Source organism: Myxine glutinosa, chromosome 7 (genome assembly GCF_964187855.1).
Source record: "Myxine glutinosa chromosome 7, kmMyxGlut1.1, whole genome shotgun sequence".
NCBI classification, from domain to species: domain Eukaryota; kingdom Metazoa; phylum Chordata; class Myxini; order Myxiniformes; family Myxinidae; genus Myxine; species Myxine glutinosa.
Window position 1 is genome coordinate 18,364,082 of NC_136267.1, and position 21,325 is coordinate 18,385,406.

General features: G+C 46.1%; 1 protein-coding gene across 1 annotated transcript; it reads left to right on the forward strand.

Moving 5' to 3' along the window:
• The first annotated feature begins 2,694 nt into the window (after positions 1 to 2,694).
• Positions 2,695 to 19,980, forward strand: LOC137431021 (uncharacterized). Its single transcript, XM_068121879.2, has 12 exons — positions 2,695 to 3,042; positions 6,938 to 7,005; positions 7,581 to 7,645; positions 9,222 to 9,336; positions 9,584 to 9,726; positions 9,829 to 9,925; positions 10,086 to 10,199; positions 11,603 to 11,727; positions 11,902 to 11,968; positions 17,037 to 17,151; positions 17,239 to 17,335; positions 17,648 to 19,980. The coding sequence occupies exons 1-12, from the start codon at positions 2,973 to 2,975 to the stop codon at positions 19,872 to 19,874; spliced, it is 3,303 nt and encodes a 1,100-aa protein (XP_067977980.2). The 5' UTR covers positions 2,695 to 2,972; the 3' UTR covers positions 19,875 to 19,980.
• The last annotated feature ends 1,345 nt before the right edge of the window (positions 19,981 to 21,325 follow it).

Sequence of the window (21,325 nt, forward strand, 5' to 3'; positions counted from 1 at the left end):
GTTTGTGCCATTGCAACTAAATCTTACCATAGGAGTGCCTCCGCCTGTATAATTATTTTTACTCATAATTATGACGTCATAGGTCACGTGGTATGGACGCCATCTTGGAAAATCCGAAAAAAATTGCACTTATCTCCGAAAGCGCTGCATGGACAAAATTGAGACATGGCTCATTCTACAGAACTCTCCATGGGGAATAAAATATTTTAATGATGATGGCATAGGTTCCTCCATTATGACGTCATAATTCGACAAGTACAAAAGTTTTTCCGATCAAGATGAAATATCTTGAGCGTCATCTAGGGATAAATTGGTGGAAGGAAAAAAAATTATGACGTCATCTGTCACGTGGTTCAGTCGCCATATTGGTTTTAACACAAAAGCCTTAAAAACCCACGGACGTATATAAAAAAACCTGGACCCGCAATGCGTCTATCGCTCCTACGCGAGCTAATGAAGTCACCGGAAGCAGTCTGGTGGCCATGTTGGTGTGACACTCCCGCCGCCCCGCGAAACATAATAAAAAAAAAAAATCTTTATTGTCCCATTTTCAGGGAAATTATTATTTTCTGGGGGGCCCTATTCTTTTCTTTTCTATTCTATTCTTTCCTATTCTTTTCTGGGGGGCCCCATTGTCCCTAATCTTTTCTTTTCAATCCCAACTTGAAACGAGTCAGTTCGTTCATCAGGTGTTCAATTCATCATCATGTGTGATGATGTTCAAATGTTCGTTCATCATCATGTGTGTGTGTGTGTGTTTATGTATGGGAATGTTTTTGTGTGTGTGTGTGTGTGTGTGTGTGTGTGTGTGTGTGTGTGTTCATGTGTGTATGTGTGTTGATGTGTGTTTTTTTTGTGGTAAAATTGGCGTATCTTTTATGAAAACAGCTGTTCACCACCATCTCTTTTCTTCCCTCTTATTACCTCCGCTACAAAACGTGGATGGAAGTTATGTTTTCACCCCTGTCTCTCTGTGTCTGTCCGTTTGTGAACAAGAAAAAGCAATTTAATATTTCAATACAAATGGGTCATAGATCATATGCATGTAATTTCAGATTTTTAGGATAAGGAATTTTATTAAAACATGTTTGGCTGGTATACAACTTCACCGATGATGTCATCATTATCATGCTGTTGTTCCCCATTGTGAGTACTTGACAATGTGCCAAGTTTCAATTTTTTCCATTCAGCGGTTTCCGAGGTTGTATCTATTGCTGAAAGTTGGTGTGTGTGTGTGTGTGTGTGTGTGTGTGTGTGTGTGTGTGTGTGTGTGTGTGTGCGTGCGTCTGTGTGTGCGTCTGTGTGTGTGTGTGCGCGTCTGTGTGTGTGTGTGCGCGTCTGTGTGTGTGTGTGCGCGTCTGTGCGTGTGTGTGTGGGTGTGTGTGTATATTTATACAAATGGGTTATATATCAAAAAGTTGTGGACGGATTCAGCCGAAATTTGGTGGACAGGTTGGGTGTCCGACAAGGACGATTCGATTCGATTTTGGTGAAGATCTGAATATGAATTCTGGTATGAGAATTATTTACTTCAGCAGTGATTCTTCACTATTGAGAGATCGGGACAAAAACGATACAAAGCAGGATATTTCAAAAAGTTGTGGACGGATGATTTTGATTAAATATGATTCTGTGTTGTGATTTTCTGGTCTACTCTGGGATACAAAACGTAAACTGTTCACCTGGCGGAGGTATGCTCTCTGCAGAGTGCCGTTCTGGTCTTCCTTGTCTTCCGAGAGTCGCGATCGAGTTTATTAATTTATTATCTCAGCATAATCAGCTGAAATTACCTCAATCTTGATCATCCGTGTAAATCATCCATTTCACGTTCGACTCGAGTCCGTCAATGTGTTAACTTTAAAATGAAACACAACCAGTTATGGTGGTTTCCCGCTCATCAACGCGATTACCTGAGTCCATCGACCCAGCACGGATCTCAATGAGGGACTGACGGACCAAGTGTTCCAATTCAACCTCAGAAAAGGAGAATCTCTCGGAACAGATTTTCAAATGGATAAAGATGGAATATGATAAGTTTGATGCTCGAGTTCACAGATCCGACTTTCTATTCTTCTTCTTCAGTCGTCTACTTCGACGCCATGTTTGACAAATGAACAAACGTGTGAATATTTTGAAGAAAATATGCTTCCCTGACCGATGCATCCACGTTATCACGTTGGTTTGTTTACAAGCGAGTGTCACACAAACATGGCCGCCGACCTACTCGCTCTGACTTCAGCCAAGCAGGCGCATTGCGGGTTCCAGGTTTTTTATATACGTCCGACGTCCGTGTAAAAACCACTGAAAACACGTCATGGCGAGAGCCTGCAGGCTTTATTGCTCTTTCTAGTTACAGTTTGTATTGTTATTATTATTTTTTGTTTACAGAATCGAGGCTCGTGTAAGAGCTAAAATTGTTTCAAGTGTTTAACAATGTAAAAGTATGTAAAAGGCTCGTGTAAAAACAATAAACGAAATGTTTATTGCTTCAAGTTGAGATACTGTATGGAACTGCTTTAATATTTTTCCAAGCATTGGCATTTTAGGTGGTGTATAAATTTTAATTACCAGAAAACGATTCTCTTTTCGAGCTGTAAGCGTAAATAAAAGTACACCGTCCGTGTTTAATAAAGGAGATGTGTGTGAATTAAAAAATATAAAACACAATAAATCGTATCAGGAAGCGGAAGTAGAATGGTACTTCCGGGGTGAGAATGACGTCGACATGTTTTTTGTGTTTTTTTAATTTATTTTATTTTTCCTCGCCCAGACATTGACCCTGGAGTTGTATATTGATTTTCGAGACACGTATTATTTTATTTTTGACAGGTTTTCAACACCCCACAAACCAAACTGACATTGACTTCCTTTTCGCGTGTAATGTTTGTAAGAAGTGTTGGGATTCGTGTGCGAAAGCTCTGATTGATGAGGCACGCACATTGGACAGTAATAGTGAAGCGAACGTGGGTTCGATGGCTGTGTTGATGGAGACGACGCTCGGAGACATGACCATCGACCTGTTCGTGAAGGACAGGCCGCGTGGTGAGTCCTCTTCGTGAAAAAGCTTTTGTATAATAATAATAATATTTAATAATTTATGATATCGGTGTGACGTAACACGAGGGTCCGTCCACCCGGTGTCCAAGCAGAGTTCACCGTCCTTTGGGTGTGGGAGGTTTACGTTGACGTCAGCAGTTCGTGACCTTTTGGTTTTAAACGGTGAAGTTGGTCAAATCTCTGCTTATTGTAACATCGATAAACATTAAACAGATGCTCAATTTGTTGAGGGTTGAACCTCTCAATTGGGGTCCAAACGAACGAGGTTTGGTGGGGGTTGGGGTCACAACTTGCACTGACCATCTCCCATGAACCCTCAATTCTCAAACCTGCAGCACCGCTTCAAGTACCATCCATTGTGCGGTTCAGAAGATCTACAGGATTACCTTTACTTCCGTAGACATGATGGTGATGATGAATGGACTGCAATTAAGATAACAGCAATATGAAGAACATGGATAGAGAGCTGGACGAAGATTTTACACACGTGACACATACGGAACATAGGGGCAGAAGGAGGCCATTCAGTCCATCATTCCTGCAATGCACCTGCACCAATCCCAGCATCATCACCCATCCACACACGTGACACACACGGAACGTAGGGCCAGGAGTAAGCCATTCAGCCCATCATTCCTGCATTGCACCTGCACCAATCCCAGCATCATCACCCATCCACACACGTGACACACACGGAACGTAGGGCCAGGAGTAAGCCATTCAGCCCATCATTCCTGCATTGCACCTGCACCAATCCCAGTATCATCACCCATCCACACACGTGACAAACACGGAACGTTGGGCCAGAAGGAGGCCAATCAGCCCATCATTCCTGCAATGCACCTGCACCAATCCCAGCATCATCACCCATCCACACACGTGACACACACGGAACGTAGGGCCAGGAGTAAGCCATTCAGCCCATCATTCCTGCAATGCACCTGCACCAATCCCAGCATCATCACCCATCCACACACGTGACACACACGGAACGTAGGGCCAGGAGTAAGCCATTCAGCCCATCATTCCTGCAATGCACCTGCACCAATCCCAGCATCATCACCCATCCACACACGTGACACACGGAACGTAGGGCCAGGAGTAAGCCATTCAGCCCATCATTCCTGCATTGCACCTGCACCAATCCCAGCATCATCACCCATCCACACACGTGACACACACGGAACGTAGGGCCAGGAGTAAGCCATTCAGCCCATCATTCCTGCATTGCACCTGCACCAATCCCAGTATCATCACCCATCCACACACGTGACAAACACGGAACGTTGGGCCAGAAGGAGGCCAATCAGCCCATCATTCCTGCAATGCACCTGCACCAATCCCAGCATCATCACCCATCCACACACGTGACACACACGGAACGTAGGGCCAGGAGTAAGCCATTCAGCCCATCATTCCTGCAATGCACCTGCACCAATCCCAGCATCATCACCCATCCACACACGTGACACACACGGAACGTAGGGCCAGGAGTAAGCCATTCAGCCCATCATTCCTGCAATGCACCTGCACCAATCCCAGCATCATCACCCATCCACACACGTGACACACACGGAACGTAGGGCCAGGAGTAAGCCATTCAGCCCATCATTCCTGCATTGCACCTGCACCAATCCCAGCATCCTCACCCATCCACACACGTGACACACACGGAACGTAGGGCCAGGAGTAAGCCATTCAGCCCATCATTCCTGCAATGCACCTGCACCAATCCCAGCATCATCACCCATCCACACACGTGACACACACGGAACGTAGGGCCAGGAGTAAGCCATTCAGCCCATCATTCCTGCAATGCACCTGTACCAATCCCAGTATCATCACTCATCCACACACGTGACAAACACGGAACGTAGGGCCAGGAGTAAGCCATTGAGCCCATCATTCCTGCATTGCACCTGCATGAGCAGTATCATCACCCATCCACACACGTGACACACACGGAACGTATGAGCAGGAGTAAGCCATTCAGCCCATCATTCCTGCAATGCACCTGCACCAATGCCAGCATCATCACCCATCCACACACGTGACACATGGAACGTAGGGCCAGGAGTAAGCCATTCAGCCCATCTTTCCTGCATTGCACCTGCACGAATCCCAGTATCATCACTCATCCACACATGTGACACACAAGGAACGTTGGCCAGGAGTAAGCCATTCAGACCATCATCTCTGCATTGCACCTGCAACAATCCCCGTATCATCACCCATCCACACACGTGACACACACGGAACGTATGAGCAGGAGTAAGCCATTCAGCCCATCATTCCTGCAATGCACCTGCACCAATGCCAGTATCATCACTCATCTACACTTGTGACAAACACGGAACGTTGGGCCAGAAGGAGGCCATTCAGCCTATCATTCCTGCAATGCACCTGCACCAATCCCAGCATCATCACCCATCCACTCACGGAAGGTTGGGCCAGGAGTAAGCCATTCAGCCCATCATTCTGCATTGCACCTGCACCAATCCCATTATCATCACCCATCCACACACGTGACACATACGTAACATTGGGCCGGGCGTAAACCATTCAGCCCATCATTCCTGCATTGCACCTGTACCAATCCCAGTATCATCACTCATCCACACATGTGACAAACATGGAACATAGGGCCAGGAGTAAGCCATTCAGCCCATCATTCCTGCATTGCACCTGTACCAATCCCAGTATCATCACTCATCCACACACGTGACAAACACGGAACGTAGGGCCAGGAGTGAGCCATTCAGCCCATCATTCCTGCATTGCACCTGCAGCAATCCCAGTATCATCACCCATCCACACACGTGACAAACATGGAACGTTGGGCCAGGAGTAAGCCATTCAGCCCATCATTCCTGCATTGCACCTGCACCAATCCCAGTATCATCACCCATCCACACACGTGACAAACACGGAACGTTGGGCCAGGAGGAGGACATTCAGCCCATCATTCCTGCATTGCATCTGCACGAATCCCAGTATCATCACCCATCCACACATGTGACACATACGGAACATAGGGCCAGGAGTAAGCCATTCAGCCCATCATTCCTGCATTGCACCTGCACCAATCCCAGTATCATCACCCATCCAGACACGTGACACACACGGATGTTGATTGTCTGCGTGCATTCAATGTTGTATGGACTGCGTGTTCAGCCCACTATCCGGGATCCCCAAAGCTCATCGCGGGTTGCAAACCCATAACTGGAGGCATTATTCACCCGAAAAAAGCCATATTAATATCCTAAAACCTCATTGGACACTCCATCATTCACATTTTATTTCATTAAAATCTGTTCATGAATATAAAGCTGCTACAACAATTTAAAATTGGGTATTGACATGTCATACTCCCTGTAGGTAGCCTGGTGTTGGCTTAGCGGTTAGGGTGCCGGTTTAGGATCCTGGGTTCGAATCCTGAATTCGCTGAATTAACACCAGGGATGTTGACTCAGCCTGTCATCCTCCCGAGGTCGGCAAATTGAGTACCAGTTCACTGGTAATTCCCTGTGTGTCGCAAGAGGCGACTAACAGGGTTGGCGGCAGAAAGGGCATCCGGCCATAAAACATCGCTTCAAAACGGGATCAGCCTGAAAAAGGCCAACCCCTGCTCTGGGGGGAAAAATGGTCTCTGAAGGTGGTTCCATACTCCGTGTAGTTCTCCTGTAATGTGTATAGGTGAGTTGTCTCGAGTCGATGTTCAGGAGTTGGATATCAAGAATGCATCTTGGATTCAAGCTCGATTACCCCCATTGTACCTTTGGGATATTGGGTACTGGACAGCCAGGCCCATGACAAGCTCGCAGATAATTATTGCTAATCATTCTCTCTGTTGTCTTGTCTTCTTCCTATTTCAACTCAGCTTGTATGAATTTCCTGAAACTCTGCAAAATCAAGTATTACAACTTCTGCTTGTTCCACATTGTGCAGGTAAGACATTTTGGGGGATTTGGGTGGGGGTTACGGGGTGGAGATGAGGATAAATGGACAGGAAATAGAGTAAAATGATTGGGGGAAAGGAGGTGTACGGAGTTAGATTGATGGAGTTCGATGCATTTTTGAGTGGCTAATTGAGTCTTCTTCTTCTTCTTTCGTATTCAGCATAAAAGCTGTGGGGTGGCATCATTGGCTGAGTGAGTGGCTGTACCACTGACGCAGTGCCCTCTGTAGCTTAGGGCAGGAATTTGTAGTTTGTTCATGGTGCTGGTGATAGATCGCCGACTCTTCACAGAGTACACCATGGGACCTTGAACGAACGGATACTGGCTGATGGGAAGCCCTTTTAACGTCGGTCTGAGGGACGGCACACACATTGACGAATCACCCTGCCTGTTAAATACCGGGAAGACCATTTATAGCTGGGTGGGGATACTAACGCACTAACGCAGGCTACACAGCTTAAGGGCGAGTGGGTGGGCCTCTATGCCATCCTGTCGGTCAACATGGCATAATGAACAATAGTAATAGCCAAAGCATGTAGTCAGCGTGGAACTTTGTGTTTCCAGAAAGACTTTGTGGCACAATCCGGAGATCCAACAGGGACTGGAAGAGGAGGGGAGTCATTGTTCTGGTGAGGGGCATGCTAGATAAATGTGCATATAACAACGTCCTGTTAATATCGTCTTTTTTTTATTTTTTTTTATTTTTATTTTTTGTTTGCAGAATCGAGGCTCGTGTAAGAGCGAACACATTGAACATGAAAACATGCACAGACACATAAAACATTCAATGAAGGGAGCGGGAGACAAGAGGGGGAGAGAGGGAAGCACACAAGCACAACAACAGAAGAGAGCTGGAACGTCGATAGATCTGTGGAAGGGGGAGGGCTGGGGGAGGAGGGAGAGGTACACGGTATAAAGCAAAGGAACACTTATAGGAATTTCAGGAAAGAAGTTGAGGATTGAAAGAGGCGGATTTGGGGTGTTTTAACGGGGGTAGAAAATATCAAGGTTTTGGATGGGGGAAGATAAGAGATGATGGTGGATGGGGATGGTGGTTTTAAAGACATGGAGGGAGGAGTGGGATTGAAGAGAGTGTGGGAGTTTGTTCCAGAGGTGGGAGAAAAGAGGAATGAAAGAGTGAAGGTGAGCAGAGTCTTGATTTGGGCAGTTTCACCAGAAGAGGGTTACTGGCAGATCTTGTGCGACCTGAAGGAATATTTGGGGGACAAAGCACAGAGAGAGCTGGGGGAGCAAGGCCGGAGAGGAGTCGGTAGGAGACGGAAAGACCACCAACCTGCCTGCGGTGAGTGAGTGAAAGGCCCTCGGAGTTAGCTTCATCGCGGGAGATTCCAATGATTCTGACAGCTTTGGCTTCAACAGCGTGAAGACGAGTTCTGTGTGAGGCAGGAGCACCAGCCCAGAGGGGAGAGCAGTATTCCATTGAGCTGCGGATGAAAGCCTTGTATGTGGTGAGGAGCTCAGAAGTGCCCAGAAAGGACTTCACACGACGGAGGATGCCCAGTCGGCGACTGGCTTTGGAGGCCAGCTTGGAAATGCGGTTTTCCCAGGAAAGATCATGGCAGATAGTGAGACCCAAAAGCTTGAGTGACAGAACTTCTTTAAGAGGATTGTTCATAAAGTAGATGGGAGGGTTGTCCAGGCGGTCTTTACGGAGAGACAAAGTGAGAGTTTGAGATTTGTCAGGATTGAAAGACATGTTACACTTGTTTGACCAGTTGGTGATATTGTCCAGGTCCGCAAAGAGTGAAGAGGCTGCTGCCTGCCGATCTGAGGGTTGAGATATGGAGCGACAGAGAGTGGAGTCATCAGCAAAGAGATAGAGAGGATTTTCCAGAGAGTCGGAGAGATCATTGATAAAGACCAGAAAAAGCACAGGGCCCAGAACACTGCCTTGGGGAACTCCAGCCTGAACAGGAAGAGGAGATGAGAGAAACCCATTCAGGGCCACACGTTGACTACGACGAGAGAGGAAGTCCGCCAGCCATGCGTGATTTCCATGGATACCATAGGAGGAGAGTTTGGTGAGCAGAGCGGGGTGCCAGACCGTCTGCCATGTTAACCGACTGTTGCATGACCATCTCGTGCATGCATTTGTCTTAATTTAGTGTCACAAACATTATACATCTCCCTGCCCTGACCATTCCCTCTCCTCCCATACCCCACTTCCCCCACCCATTGTGCCAGCCGTCTTTATGGTGACCAAGCCAAGTACTTTGAGGCGGAGACTCGGCCCCGGCTCAACCATACCCATAAAGGAACAGTGTCTATGGTAACAAGCAATGGCTGCTGTGGCTCACAGGTAACCATGTGACCATCCATGATGTATTCATAGGTTATCGGCTAACTTTGAGCATATGTTCATTGATGGTCATTTTAATTGGTTACTGAAGTGGTGTAATGGCTTGAACGATACTTTGTTCAAGTTAAGATACTTGAACCTGCTGCATTCTGCTTGTTTTGATGTTACCATTGTGCTGCGGTAAACAGATATTACATTTTTCTTGTTATTTAAATTTTCCCTATGTCTTTTTTTTTTCCCTCACGAGTTCCTCATCACCACGACGGATGGCCTGGACTACCTCGATGGTGTTCACTGTCCATTTGGGAAGGTCACCGAGGGTTTCGAGACTCTTTCTTGCCTGAACCAGGCCATATGTGACCAGGAACACCATCCTTACCAAGATATCCGGTGGGTCTCCATCTCTCTGCAGCCGGTATGAGGCTCTTACTTGTGCTGTGCATGTTTGGTGCCATTAGGAAACACTTATTGCTTTATCATTTTCATATTTAGGATCACTCATGTCCACGTCCTGGATGATCCCTTCGACGATCCAGAGGGACTCGTTATTCCCTCCAGATCTCCATCACCTGACCCTGCTTGTCTTCAGGTTTGGTTGGGGGGAGAGGGGGGAAACTGGGGCGGGGAAGGTGGAAAAATCGAAATATATGAGGGTCAAGCTTAATGATGTTCATGATGTTAATGATGAAATGAAGAAAGGATGGAGATTGATTACGATTGTACAAAAAGCGTACGCTGTGTTTGCTTAGAGCGGGAGAATCGGAGCTGACGAAGAAGTGGGGGGAAGCGCAGATGCGTTGGAAGAAAACCAAGAAAGGGCTGAAGAAAAGGAAGCACAAGCACGGGCGACTGTTCTTGAAATGGTCAGCGTCATCCGTAATGAAGTGGTATCCTAAGAAGGCTTAGAATCTTTTTTCATGCTAGAAAGACTCGATGCTTGTTTTTCATCGCAAGCTTCATTTCTTTCTTACTTGCTGATTGTTTGCTCACAGAGGAACCTGTGCCCACATCCCATGCAGGGCAGGGACATTGTGAGACATCAGTTGATTTTTGTATTCGTCACAAGTATGTTTATGGTGTTGGACTAGTGTTGGACTAGCGGCTAGGGTGCCGGCTTAGGATCCTAGGATCCTGGGTTCGAATCCCGGTCGATCGCTGAATTAACGCCAGGGGGGTTGACTCAGCGTGTCATCCTTCCGAGGTCGGCAAATTGAGTACCAGTTCACTGGTAATTCCCTGTTTGTCGTTAAAGGCGGCAAAAAGGGTTGGCGTCAGGAAGGGCATCCGGCCGTAAAACATTGCTTCAAAAAGGGGACCAAAAAAAAACAACAACAACCACGGTGCCCGAAAAGGCCAACCCCCGCTTTGCGGGGGAAAATGGCCTCTAAAGGTGTTTTTTTTTTTTTTTCCCACAAGTATGTTTATGAACCATCCCGTGGGCAGAGCAACGCAATAGCGATGTGATTTGATCTTCAGTCCCAGCATCGTGAGCCATAAATATGGGGTCATGCCAAACAGACCAAACTTGTGTCCGTGGGCCCAGACCCTTGGACATTTTGCATTTGCCACACTCCTTGCATTCAAACTGAACATCATCCATTGATCGGCATCCTTACCGGACATTCGAGCAGCTTAGCCAAAGTGGATAAATAATGGCACCATGTGGAAAGGCTGACGGAACATGTGTAGTGCTACGGAGAACAGATCGCATGAATCGGTCTTCCCATCCTGAGAGTTCCATCCCATATGAGTTCCTTTACAAAGAACTTCAACGCTGGAGGGGGCAGTTAGGTGCATCAAAGCCTGTGCTATGAATGCCAACCTATGGTTGTTTGTCCGTGCTTCATCCTTTTTAAATGCTGAATGACGAGCAAGGAAGCAGCATGTACCATTTTCTGTCTTTAGTATGACAGTTGTGGTCGGGATTGAACCGCTGACCTTTGACCTCCCAGACTCAGAGCCAACATTCTAAGCATTAAACCACTGAGTCTGGGATGCACTCGTACTGCATAATTATTTATTCATATTCATTTCCTTTGTCACTTCCGTTATGCGCTCATTGGTGAGTATGAAGTTTTTGAAGTTTTTTTCCCATTTTTTTTTCTTGTAAATGTAATATGCTCGTTTTCTAACAATTGCTGTTTAAAAGTTTGTCAGAAAGAGCACTGCTGACCATGTGATCCCCATAAGAGGTCTGGCTCCATGAGGTTTTCCTCCCACTTCTGGATTTATATTTATACGTGTTGTGTTTGCACGTGCGGTGCAGGTGGGAGATTTACCCACGGTGGATGTGAAACCCCCAGAGAATGTACTCTTCATTTGCCGTCTAAACCCAGTCACAACCGACGCCGACCTGGAGGTCATCTTCTCTCGCTTTGGCCTCATTATCAGGTGTTATTGAACTTCCGCTTCGTGCATGGGACCCTCGTCTGCCTGCTGAGTCAATCCTTGCATTGCATTGGGTTGTGTGTTTGTTAAAGACATAAAATGATGAAGTATTTGTTCATGCAGCCGGCAGACAATATAATATAGTACTTGATGAATTCGTAAATATATTGTCCACAGTTGCGAAATCATCAGAGACAGGAAGACTGGAGATTCCCTTTGCTACGCTTTCATCGAGTTTGATAAGGTGACTCATGTTGCATAATTTATCTCATCTCATGGATGTATTTGTGTTTCCTTTTTTTTCTTTTTGTCCATTTGGTGTTGGTCACATCTATTATTTACGATTGGGGTAGCCGTGCTACGCACAGGTGGGAAGCCAAAGATAACAAACAATGTGGAAACAGCGAATGCTAAACCATGAATCAATAAATTCTACATTCCTCTGCCACCTTCACTCAAACGTCGGGCATTGACAGTCGGTTCGTGAATGACTTGGGTAAAAACGCTGAATGGGAAGCGATGAACCAATAAATTCCACATTATTGTGCCACCTTCAGTTGAACGTCAGGCATGGCCAGCAGGTTCATGAAGGACTTGGGCAAAAACGGTACCCAGTCAATGGCGAAACTGCAAAAGGCGAATTCGCAAGCGTCACTGTCAGAAAGTCAAAACACGTCATTTCCTCGTTCATACTCAATTGTCCTATATTTTAATTCCAAATGGCATCATTCCAATCATTATACTATAGTCCTAATACACTACATGACCAAAAGTATGCGGACATCCCTTCTAATTAGTGCATTCGGCTATTTCAACCACACCCATTGCTGACAGGTATATATAATCAAGCACACAGCCATGCAATCTCCATAGACAAACATTGGCAGTAGAATGGGCCATACTGAAGAGCTCAGTGACTTTCTCGTGGCACCGTCTTAGGATGCCACCTTTCCAACAAGTCAGTTTGTCAAATTTCTGCCCTGTTAGAGCTGCCACGGTCAACTGTAAGTGCTGTTATTGTGAAGTGAAACGTCTAGGAACAACAACAGCTCGGCCACGAAGTGGTAGGCCACACAAGCTCACAGAACGGGACCGCTGAGTGCTGAAGCGTGTAAAAATCATCTGTCCTCGGTTGCAACACTCACTACGGAGTTCCAAACTTCCTCTGGAAGCAACGTCAGCACAACAACTGTTCGTCGGGAGCTTCATGAAATGGGTTTCCATGGCCGAGGAGCTGCACGCAAGCCTAAGATCACCATGTGCAATACCAAGCGTCGGCTGGAGTGGTGTAAAGCTCGCCGCCATTGGACTCTGGAGCAGTGGAAACGCGTTCTCTGGAGTGATGAATCACGCTTCACCATCTGGCATTCCGACGGACAAATCTGGGTTTTGCGGATGCCAGGAGAATGCAACTGCCTGAATGCATAGTGCCAACTGTAAAGTTTGGTGGAGGAGGAATAATGGTCTGGGGCTGTTTTTCATGGTTCGGGCTCGGCCCCTTAGTTCGAGTGAAGGGAAATCTTAACGCTACAGCATACAATGACATTGGCACGCAATCAGGCAGGTTGGTGGTCTTTCTGTCTTCTACCGACCCCTCTTCGGCCTATCCCCCCCCCCCCCCCCCCCCCAGCTCTGTCTGTGCTCTGTCCCCCAAATACTCCGACAAGTCGCACAAGATCAGCCATCAACCCTCTTATGGATAAACTGCCAAAATCAAGACTCTCTGCTCACCTTCACTCTTTCATTCCTCTTTTCTCCCACGTCTGGCACAAACTTCCTCACTCTCTTCAATCCCACTCCTCCCTCCAAGTTTTTAAAACAGCTGTTCACCACCATCTCTTATCCTCCCCCTTCCAAAACCTTGATCTTTTCTACCCCCGTTAATTCACCCCAGATCCACTTTTTTGAAATACCGACTTCTTTCCTGGAAGTCCTAGCAGTGTCCATGTGTTTTACACCTCTCCCACCCCCCTTCCCACGCCTCCTCCCCCCAAGCCCTCTCCCTCCCACAGATCTCCCGATGTCCTTGCTCTCAAATGTGCTTGTGTGCTTCCCCCTCTCTCCCCATCTTGTCTCCCGCTCCCTTTGTTATATGTTTTATGTGTGCGTTTGTTTTTTTGTGATTAATGTAGCTCTTACACGAGCCTCGATCTTTTATACAAAATTTTTTTTTTAAATTCTAGGCGATTGTGTGCTTCCAACTATGTGGCAACAGTTTGGGGAACGCCCTCTCCTGTTTCAGCATGACAATGCCACAGTGCACAAAGCGAGGTCCATATTGATGGACCAACACCCAACATCACCCAAGAACCCAACACCTTTGGGATGAATTGGAACGCCGACAGCAAGCCAGGCCTAATCGCCCAACATCAGTGCCCGACCTCACTAATGCTCTTGTGGCTGAATGGAAGCAAATCCCCGCAGCAATGTTCTATCATCTAGTGGAAAGCCTTCCAAGAAGAGTGGAGGCTGTTATAGCAGCAAAGGAGGGGGAACAACTCCATATTAATGTCCATGAATTTGGAATGAGATGAGTGATGTTCGGGTGTCCACATACTTTTGGTCAAGTAGTATCTAAGAAAATACGATCACGGCTGTATTGAGATATTATCAAATCAGCCCATTGTTGTCATCTCTTCTCTTCTGGATTCATTTTGTGAATCAGGTTTGTGACGATCGCATTTCAAAATCATAATTTTATTGAGTAACTTATGAAACCTCCTACCTACCCGACGACACCAACTGGGACCCCAAAATGTTACAAAAAATAAAAGACTGAAAAAGACATATCTAAAAGCTCAGAGGGAGTTTGTGAAAAAGCGTGTTTGTTTTTATTTTATTTTATTTTTTGTAGACAAGATCGAGGCTCGTGTAAGAGCTAACATTGATCACAAAAAGACAAACTGACACATAAAACATATGATATGTTAGTGATACTGCAGGCATTTGGAGAAACGTTTTGTGGTGAGACAAGACAAAAATTGAACTTTTTAGTCTAAATTCAAATCGCTACGTCTGGCGCAAGCCTAACACTGCACATCACCCAGTTAACGCCATCCATACTGTCAAGCACATGGTGGTGGCAGCATCATGTTATGGGGATGATTTTCATCAGCACGGACTGGCAAGTTTGTCAGGATAAAAGGGATAATGGATGGTGCAAAGTACAGGAGAATCCTTGATGAAAACCTGTTTGAGTCGGCCATGAATCTGAAACTGGGTAGGAGATTCATATTTCCACAGGACAATGATCTGGAACACTAAGCACTGAAATGAAATGAAATGGGACAATGATCTGAAAGCTACACTGGAGTGGCTGAAAAAGAAGAAAATAAATGTTCTTGAGTGGCCCAGTCAAAGTCCTGATATGAACTCAATTGAACATTTATGGTGAGACTTAAAGATTGCAGTCCATCGACGATGCCCATCAAACTTGGCAGAACGAGAGCAATTTTCACATGAACAATGGGCGAACATTTCACCATCTCACTGTGCAAAGCTGGTAGAGACCTATTACCCAGAAAGACTCATCAGTCATTGCTGCAAAAGGTGCTTCCACCAAGTACTGACCTAAGAGGCCGAATACTTTTGCAACCAGTGAATTTTGATCTGTACATGCTTTTTGCAGGTATTTCTGACATGTAACCTCTTTCAAATGTAAGTGTTTAGTTTGATCTCTTCAGTTATGAAAAAAGTTAATTTGGAAAAATTGTTTCTACATAATTCGTAATTCATCTAAATAGGGCATTATTGGTAGGGGGTGAATAATTTTGCAGGCCACTGTATATATGGATTAGAAATCAAAAACAATGTTTTGAGAAAGCTAACCTTTTGTTATTCTATAGTATTCTTCTAATCGATATTTGTTTGTCGATTACTTTATCGATGTGTTTTTGGTCCATCATTACTTGCGTACACCACAGTGCATTCTTTTCATCAATTCACACGTCAGTATGACGTCATCTTCTCTTGCGTTCGAAGAAGTTTTGAATTGTGATATGCAGGTCGTGGACAAAAAATTGAAACATCAATGTAAATTCACCATGTGCGGCCAGTATGGCCTGTATGCACCGCAGCATAGAGACGGCCAGCATCTGGAATTCTGCAGGAGGGATGCGGCACCATTCTTGCATGAGAAAGTCAATCAACTCACACCCGTTTGATGGAGATCTAAAATGCTGTCTCAGACGTCGTTCCAGAATATCCCATAAATGCTTGATTGGGTTTAGATCTGGTGACTGAGAAGGCCATGACATGTGGATAATATCAGTATCATTCTCATAAAACCGTTGGGCGATCACACGTGCTCTGTTAATGGGGGGAATTGGAAAGTCTCCTCTTGCACCCAAGCCAGCCATAATTATAGGCAACCAGGCCTGGGCAGCAATTTTATACATAACCCTAAGGATGCGAGGAAGTTATTTCCTTAACACATGGGGCCACACCTATGTGGAAGCCGTTGCTTGGTGTCCCTCATTTATTCAGGTGTTTCCTTTTTTTGTCCACTACCTGCACATATCACAGGTCTCACAATAAACCCCGTTTTACTCACCATTTATTTAGTAAAATTACTTCAGATGATTTTTTTTTAATTTCAGCACTTATAAATTTGTTTCGTAATTCTAAGTCATTCTATCAGGCACTTCTTGTGTACTCAAAGGTGGGTGACAGCAGGGGCAGCTAAGCTCGGCAATTTCCAAAGGGAGCTAAACTAGACCATTTCCTAAACAAAGCGATTATAAAAAAGAAAATTTTATGGTACAAAGTTATTTGAGACTAGCGAGGTACCCATGCTATGCACGGGTGAGAGCCCGAAATATATTTTAACAACTTTTGAGAAATCTTATAAAAACTGCCACCCACTTTAGGACAGTGCAGCGACCCCAAAAGCTGCGCACCCGTGAATGAGTTTACATACGGAGAGAGCAGCTTCATATGGGTGGAATCTTAAAATCATAATTGTATTGAGAAATTTACAAAACCTCCCACCCACCTAAAGGTGGAGATAAAGCGGCGTCGTTCCTTGGTAGAGATGAGCTGAGCTGAACCAGAACACCAATTTTCATACTACTCACTTATGCTACTGATTTTGCTGCTTTGAATCCAATACTTTCTGCATTGACCATCTGCTGCAATATTTCCACTGCGGCCTGTGCTCCTTACCCTTCCTCAATGGTTCCACTCTGGTCTGTGCTCTTCTGCTGTGATCACTCCACTACAGCTTGTGATACTCTTCCCTGAGATGCTGCTTGCGTCCTGCTTAACAATGATGTCCTGAAATTTGTAAATATCCCTAACCTTGCACCGTACAGGAGGAGGACTGTGTGAAAGCGTATTTCCGTATGGACAATGTACTCATCGATGACAGAAGAATTCACGTCGATTTCAGTCAGTCTGTGGCTCGACTTCGGCATCAACCCCTTTCAGGTAAGCTGTCCTTATTTTACTGCTGAACTTTGCGTTCCTTCGTTACTGCTGAGCTCTTCCTCATGCCTTACTATTCTTTTCCATCAGGGAGTGGAACCACAAAGGAAAGAGACGAAAACGTGAAGGTAGCAACAAGATATGAAAGAGAGTCTTTCTCCACAAAATATCCACTGCTGCACTCCAGGTGTAGAAAAAGTTGATTGTGCAAAGCAATTTCTAAATCTCTGTGCTCTACTTGCTTTACATTCAAATGATTGCTCAGAAGTATTTTAAAGCATACAATTTTTTGGTTTCCTGTGCTTGATCGAGTGGAAAAAAAATAGTTGTAGGAGTGATCTTCAACTAATATTTTGTATTACATAAATTAATGTTGATTGATTGATTGATTGCGACAATGTTTTGACTGCAGTGTTCTGTGCTAATAGTTTGAGAATGCAAGGAAAATCGGAAGCATCTCGCGATTCTACGTTTGTCATTTGCATCATTATCTTTGCAGTGAAAGTGAAGATGGTGAAGAACAGAAGCTTGCTGCAAAAGGTCAGCTGAAGAGGGATGGAATCCGCGATCATGATATGAGCGACGCCCAGCGAGATTGTATTAAACAGAGGTGCACCAGTCGTATTCAAGAGAGGGATATTGGTCATGATCGTGATGGAGAGATGGATGATGGCAGAGATCTGGATCATAAGAGGGACATTGGTCAACATCTAGGCCAGGAGAGGGGCATTGGACGCGATCAGGATTGTGAGAGAGATAATGGTTGTGGTCAAAATCTAGAGAGGGATGATGATTTGGATCGAGAGGGCAATGTTGGTCGAAAGAGGGATGTTGGTCATGATCAGGAGCGAGAGAAGGTCGCTGGTCGCAATCGGGATCTAGAGAGGGATGACGATTTGGATCGAGAGAGCAATGTTGGTCGAAAGAGGGATGTTGGTCATGATCAGGAGCGAGAGGGGCTCGCTGGTCGCAATCGGGATCTAGAGAGGGATGATGATTTGGATCGAGAGAGCAATGTTGGTCGAAAGAGGGATGTTGGTCATGATCAGGAGCGAGAGAGGCTCGCTGGTCGCAATCGGGATCTCGAGAGGGATGATGATTTGGATCGAGAGAGCAATGTTGGTCGAAAGAGGGATGTTGGTCATGATCAGGAGCGAGAGAAGGTCGCTGGTCGCAATCGGGATCTAGAGAGTGATGATGATTTGGATCGAGAGAGCAATGTTGGTCGAAAGAGGGATGTTGGTCATGATCAGGAGCGAGAGAGGCTCGCTGGTCGCAATCGGGATCTAGAGAGGGATGATGATTTGGATCGAGTGAGCAATGTTGGTCGTGATTGGGATCAAAAGGGGGATACTCGTCGTGATCGAGAGAGGGACGTTGGTCGCAATCGTGATCAAGAGAGGGACGTTGGTCGCAATCGGGATCGAGAGAGGGACATTGGTCATGATCGGGATCGAGAGAGGGACATTGGTCACGATCGGGATCGAGAGAGGGACGTTGGTCGCGATCGGGATCGAGAGAGGGACGTTGGTCGTGATCGGGATCGAGAGAGGGATGTTGGTCACGATCGGGATCGAGAGAGGGACATTGGTCACGATCGGGATCGAGAGAGGGACGTTGGTCGCGATCGGGATCGAGAGAGGGACGTTGGTCGTGATCGGGATCGAGAGAGGGACGTTGGTCACGATCAGGATCGAGAGAGGGACGTTGGTCGCGATCGGGATCGAGAGAGGGACGTTGGTCGCGATCGGGATCGAGAGAGGGACGTTGGTCGCGATCGGGATCGAGAGAGGGACGTTGGTTGCAATCGGGATCGAGAGAGGGACGTTTGTCGCGATCGGGATCGAGAGGGGGACTTTGGTCGCGATTGTGATCAAGAGGGGGACGTTGACCGTGATCATGATCGAGAGGGGGACGTTGATTGGGATCGTGATCGAGAGAGGGTTGTTGGTCATGATCGTGATCGAGAGAGGTACGTTGGTCGTAATCATGATCGAGAGAGGGACGTTGGTCACGATCGTGCTCGAGAGAGGGACGTTGGTCACGATCATGCTCGAGAGAGGGACGTTGGTCACGATCGTGCTCGAGAGAGGGACGTTGGTCACTATCATGCTCGAGAGAGGGACGTTGGTCACAATCGTGCTCGAGAGAGGGACGTTGGTCACGATCGTGCTCGAGAGAGGGAAGTTGGTCACGATCGTGCTCGAGAGAGGGACGTTGGTCGCGATCGTGCTCGACAGAGGGACGTTGGTCACGATCGTGCTCGAGAGAGGGACGTTGGTCATGATCGGGATCAAGAGAGGGACGTTGGTCGCAATCGTGCTCGAGAGAGGGACGTTGGTCGGGATCGTGCTCGAGAGAGGGACATTGGTCGCGATCGTGATGGAGAGAGGAACGTTGGTCGCGATCGTGATGGAGAGACGGACATTGGTCACAATCAGGATCGAGAGAGGGACGTTGACCACGATCAGGATCGAGAGAAAACACACGACATGTGTCGAAAAAGTCAAGAAAATGCAGTTGAAAGCAAAACGAGGGAATATAAAAAGGAGCGGAGAAAAGTAACTGAAACTGAAATAGGGAAATGGAAAGAGAAGTACAGTCGGAGTGAGGAGGCAGAAAGATTGACATTGAAGAGAGGTAACAGTGAAATGGAAATGGGAATTAAGAGTGATAAGACGAAAGGGGTGGGAAAGAGAGAGGAAAAACATTGGAGAAGAAAATAATCGTTTCGAAAAGTATTTGAAACTGCAGGGTGGGGATGTGATGTTGCCTGCAGTGAAGATTCTGTATTTTCTCTCGTGTGAAATAAAATAATGATATTTCAAATAATTTTCTTGATTATTGGAAACTTGATTCACTCTTGCATTGAAGTTGTCACTTCTTCATATATGCTTATTAATATTGTTACGTTTATTGGGGGTAGATAAAAGAATACCGCATGCTAATTGGGGGTAGATAAAAGAATAATAAAAAATTTAAAAAACTAGAAATGTGCCAGTCAGCCTGAGTGACTTGGTTATGACGAACTTCCCTGCAAATGTTTGCTGTTCTTCTGCTCAATTCGGTTCATCTGATCATTTCCTTGTTAAAGTGGACGTCTCTGGCCATTCTCAGAGAGCCTCCTCAGCGTCAGAGAGCCTCCTCAGCGTCGACGAGCCTGGCATTTCACTCAGGCCGACTGGCATGGTCTTCAAGCAGCCATCAATCATCTGGACTGGTCTGCCATCTCTACTGCCTCTGACGTCAACTCATCCTGGGAATTCTTCCAAAGAAAATTGCTCTCGCTCATGCACAGATTTATCCCATCTCATCTTCAGTTGTCATACCCTTCCTCCCATCCATGGTACACGGAATCTTGTGGTGAGGCAGTTGCCCTGAAACAACTTGCCTTCGCCTCCTGGAAGGCAAATCCAATGGAAGGCAATCTCTTTTCCTTTCACAAAGCCCGGAACAAGTGTGTGTCTACCCTCAGGAGAGCCAGGAAACAATATCTCTCTACTCTCAAGACTGAATTCTCAAACCTGTCTCCATACTCCAAATCCTGGTGGCGTCTGGTCAAATCTGTTTCTGGTGTTTGTTCCCCTTCCATCCCCTCCCTTACCTCAAATGGCTACACATCTGACTCCACATGTGAAAAAGCTGAATGCCCCAACTCTGTGTTTGCCTCAAAATCTTGTGTACCAAACCCATCTCTCTCTATACCCACCTTACCCAGTTGTACCCAGCTGCTCCTGGACTCTGTGTCCTTCTCTCCTGACAAGGTGGAGAAGTTTCTGTCAAACCTCGACTCTGAATCTGAAACTGGACCAGACGGCATCAGCCCACGGGTCCTAAAAGCCTGTTCTGCCACTATATCTCACCCTCTCTCTGTTCTCTTCACCCTCTCTTTTGCTCAAGGTCATCTGCCATCATCTTGGAAATCAGTAAACATTACCGCTTTACATAAAAAAGGTGCAAAAACAGCTCCTTGCAACTACAGACCAATCAGCCTTTTCCCAATCATCAGCAAGGTCATGGTATCCATCATCGCTTCTGATATCAAATCCTTCCTCTTCTCCAATGGCTTGATCTCTGATCATCAATTTGGATTCAGACCAGGTTATTCTACTCTGGACATGCTGCTTCAGCTGTCTCAACAATGAATGGAGGTCCTCAATGCCAAACAGGAAATCAG

Bases quoted from the DNA above. Each gene is read 5' to 3' on its own strand.
- LOC137431021 (XM_068121879.2), top strand. From the start codon at position 2,973: ATGGCTGTGTTGATGGAGACGACGCTCGGAGACATGACCATCGACCTG. The intron at 11,728-11,901 runs GTGTTATTGAAC...TATTGTCCACAG, and splicing joins CGCTTTGGCCTCATTATCAG to TTGCGAAATCATCAGAGACA. The intron at 11,969-17,036 runs GTGACTCATGTT...TGCACCGTACAG, and splicing joins CTTTCATCGAGTTTGATAAG to GAGGAGGACTGTGTGAAAGC.